Below are 3,148 nucleotides of genomic sequence, written 5' to 3'. Positions count from 1 at the left end.
ATGACAAAAAGGAGTGAGAGGGGAGAGGATCAGACTGTTAGATATGTCACTCTTGCCTGTTTCCGTGGAGGGAAGGCCCGGAATAGGACTATAAATGTCGCCAACCCACGACCGACAGGAAATATGGAATGTAAGGCAAAAATTAATGCCTTAAAAGTTGCTGATGGAAAGTTTCGGCTGACTACAGTTCACAATATCCACAACCACGGCCTCAGTCCAAAGAAATCTCATTTCTTTCGATGTAATAGAGAAGTGAGTGAATCTGTTAAAAGGGTCCTAGATACTACATGATTTGGCCGACATCCGGATGAATAAGAGTTTCGGCTCTCTCGTTGTTGGCGCGGGAGGTTTTGAGAACCTCCCGTTTTTGGAAAAGGATTGCCGTAACTACATCGATAAGGCACGACATCTACGATTGGGCGCAGGTGGTGCTGGAGCGCTTCAAGACTACTTTTTACGGATGCAGTTTAAAAATCCGGGGTTCTTTGCACTAATGGACTTGGATGATGAAGGGAGGTTAAAAAATGTATTATGGGCAGATCCCCGTAGTAGAGCAGCCTACCAATATTTCGGATATGTCGTAACCTTTGATACCACATACTTGACCAACCGATATGGGATACCATTTGCGCCATTTGTTGGTGTAAATCACCATGGGCAATCAATTTTGTTGAGAGCTAGCTTGATTTCCTTTGAGGACACTGAGACATTCGTTTGGTTATTCCAAACATGGTTGCAGTGTATGGATGGTATAGCGCCGAAGGCTATTATCACTGACCAAGACAGAGCCATGAAAAATGCAATTGCAATAGTTTTCCCAGAAAGCCGACATAGATTTTGCCTGTGGCATATCTTGAAGAAAGTCCCTGAAAAACTTGGCTGTTATAGTTCTTACAAAACTGGAATGAAAACTGCATTGATGAAATGTGTATATGATACCCAAACGCCGGATGAGTTTGAGAAATATTGGGATCAGTTGATTAGCACGTACAGCTTGCATGACAATGTCTGGTTGTAGAGTTTATACACTGAGCGTGAGCATTGGGTACCAGCATTCTTGAATAATGTTTTTTGGGCTGGCATGAGTACAACGCAGCGTAGCGAGAGCATGAATGCCTTCTTTGATGGTTATGTTCATGCTAAGACAAACTTGAAAGAGTTTGTCGATCAGTATGATAATGGCTTGAAAAAAAAGATTGAGAACGAAAATGATGCAGACTTCCAATCATTTAATGTCACAATTCCCTGCATCTCTAGATCTCCGATTGAAAAGAGATATCAAGATTTGTACACAAATGCTAAATTCAGGGAAGTCCAACAACAACTTACTGGCATTATTGACTTGGACCCAGTTTTACTTAAAACGGAAGCTACAATGAAGACCTATCGGGTAGAGGATGAAGTTCGTGTCGAAGATTTCACTAAGCTAGTTACCCATTCAGTGGATTTTAGTGAGGACGATGCAGTCGCCAAGTGTACTTGTGGTTTATTTGAAATGAGGGGGATAGTCTGTCGGCACATCTTTGCCGTCTTCAAATGTAACGGGATTAAGACAATACAAGATAAGTACATTTTGGATCGATGGAGGAAGGACATCAAAAGAAGATACACGTTAATCCACAGCAGCTATGACACAGGGGATCAACGGGAAGATGCTAACAGATATTCAAGTCTATTGAATATCTGTTATAAGATGATTACTTGTGCAGCGAGTTCGGAAAAGCATATTGAGGATGCAACGACTAAGTTAATTGCAATGATTGTGCTGTATGAAGCGAACCAACGACCTCCATTGATGACTGAGAAGTGTTTAAATGTTGATGGCACAAATGCTAAGGACACAACTACAATAGGTAGTTCAACAAAAGTACTCAGTCCACGTGTTGTGCGAGGAAAAAGCAGACCCCCATCTCTGAGGAGAGCATCCAAGATGGAGAGAGAGCTGCGGAAGGTTAAGGAGAAGACGAAGAAACAACAAGGAAAGGAAAAACGCAAAGAGGTAAAAATTTGTAATATTACTTTGTTTATGTACATTGTCATATATATGCTATCTGAAAAATTGGTTACTATTTTATTAGCGAGATGGGGAAGATACACCAGTCGTTGACACTTGCAGGAGGCTATTTGGCCCTTCTGGTGTAAACGTCTCCAATGTTGGCCACGTGCAGGTAATATAATAAGTATAAAATTATATTTGAGTTATGATTTATTGCACCGTATTTTACAAGTATTTATGATCAGGCTATCCCAGAAAGCGCTATGTTTGGCACCATACCAGTCGTTGATGTTAGTGGAACCCAACCCCAAGAAACTGTATTTCAAAGTCAAGAAAGCGTAAGTGGATCCAAACTATAATGGTATTTTAATGACATTAGTCGACGGGATATTAATATGAGTTAATATTTTTTACAAATGCAATTTGGGTTAGATAGATCACAACCACGACAATAATATGATTATCGTGGATATGTTGTCATAATATTATTATTCTTATTCTTTTTCCTTTACGTATTCAAGTGTGTATGTTTTCATATAATATTATTCTTCTTATAAAATGTTTTCATTTATGTATCCAAGTTGAGTCCTTGAAAATTCACAAGGTAGAATTCACTTGCTGAAATGTTTGCAACCATCCATGTTTGGCACCATCCAAGTTGAACCTTGATAATTATTGAGAAAATGAGGTATATTGTAAGATAATTACTAGTTATATGTGAAATTAGAAAGTTAATGGGTCTATTTCTTCCATTTTGGATATACAACCGATTGTGTATAGAATAATAGTAGTCTTTATCATCAAGTAGAAGTACAGTCTAATTTGGCTTTTGCTTGACAGGAATTATGGAAACTGATGATATCATTCTGGGAGTTAGAAGCAGTTTTGAATACTTGTATTTCTAAAGTCTCATAAAGTTGGGAGGCAGTTTTGAATGCATGTATTCCAAAAGTCTCATAAAGTTGGGAGTTAGAAGAACTTTTGAGGATCAAAATATGTATCAACGTTGAAGAAGTATGGCTATGAATATTTTTAAATATTATGAGTTATATTTCTTCTCTGTTATGTGCTAAAAATGAATATCAGTTGGTAAAGAAAATAGTAGTACTTTCCATCTGGAATACTGCATTTGCTAACGGATATGAAGCTTGA

At 38.3% G+C, this 3,148-nt stretch overlaps 1 protein-coding gene across 1 annotated transcript; it reads left to right on the top strand.

The window, feature by feature from the left end:
* The first annotated feature begins 307 nt into the window (after nucleotides 1–307).
* On the top strand, nucleotides 308–3,148 carry LOC118344800 (protein FAR-RED IMPAIRED RESPONSE 1-like). Its single transcript, XM_035686200.1, has 5 exons — nucleotides 308–1,006; nucleotides 1,145–1,999; nucleotides 2,079–2,168; nucleotides 2,242–2,334; nucleotides 3,083–3,148. Exons 1-5 carry the CDS (start codon nucleotides 308–310, stop codon nucleotides 3,146–3,148), a joined length of 1,803 nt encoding a protein of 600 aa, XP_035542093.1.

Source organism: Juglans regia, chromosome 16 (genome assembly GCF_001411555.2).
Source record: "Juglans regia cultivar Chandler chromosome 16, Walnut 2.0, whole genome shotgun sequence".
Classification (NCBI taxonomy): domain Eukaryota; kingdom Viridiplantae; phylum Streptophyta; class Magnoliopsida; order Fagales; family Juglandaceae; genus Juglans; species Juglans regia.
The sequence above is the reverse complement of the archived record's forward strand: the minus strand, read 5'-3'. Positions and strand labels throughout refer to the sequence as shown.

Bases quoted from the DNA above. Each gene is read 5' to 3' on its own strand.
- LOC118344800 (XM_035686200.1), top strand. From the start codon at position 308: ATGAATAAGAGTTTCGGCTCTCTCGTTGTTGGCGCGGGAGGTTTTGAG. The intron at 1,007-1,144 runs GTCTGGTTGTAG...GTTCATGCTAAG, and splicing joins CGTACAGCTTGCATGACAAT to ACAAACTTGAAAGAGTTTGT. The intron at 2,335-3,082 runs GTAAGTGGATCC...AATGAATATCAG, and splicing joins TATTTCAAAGTCAAGAAAGC to TTGGTAAAGAAAATAGTAGT.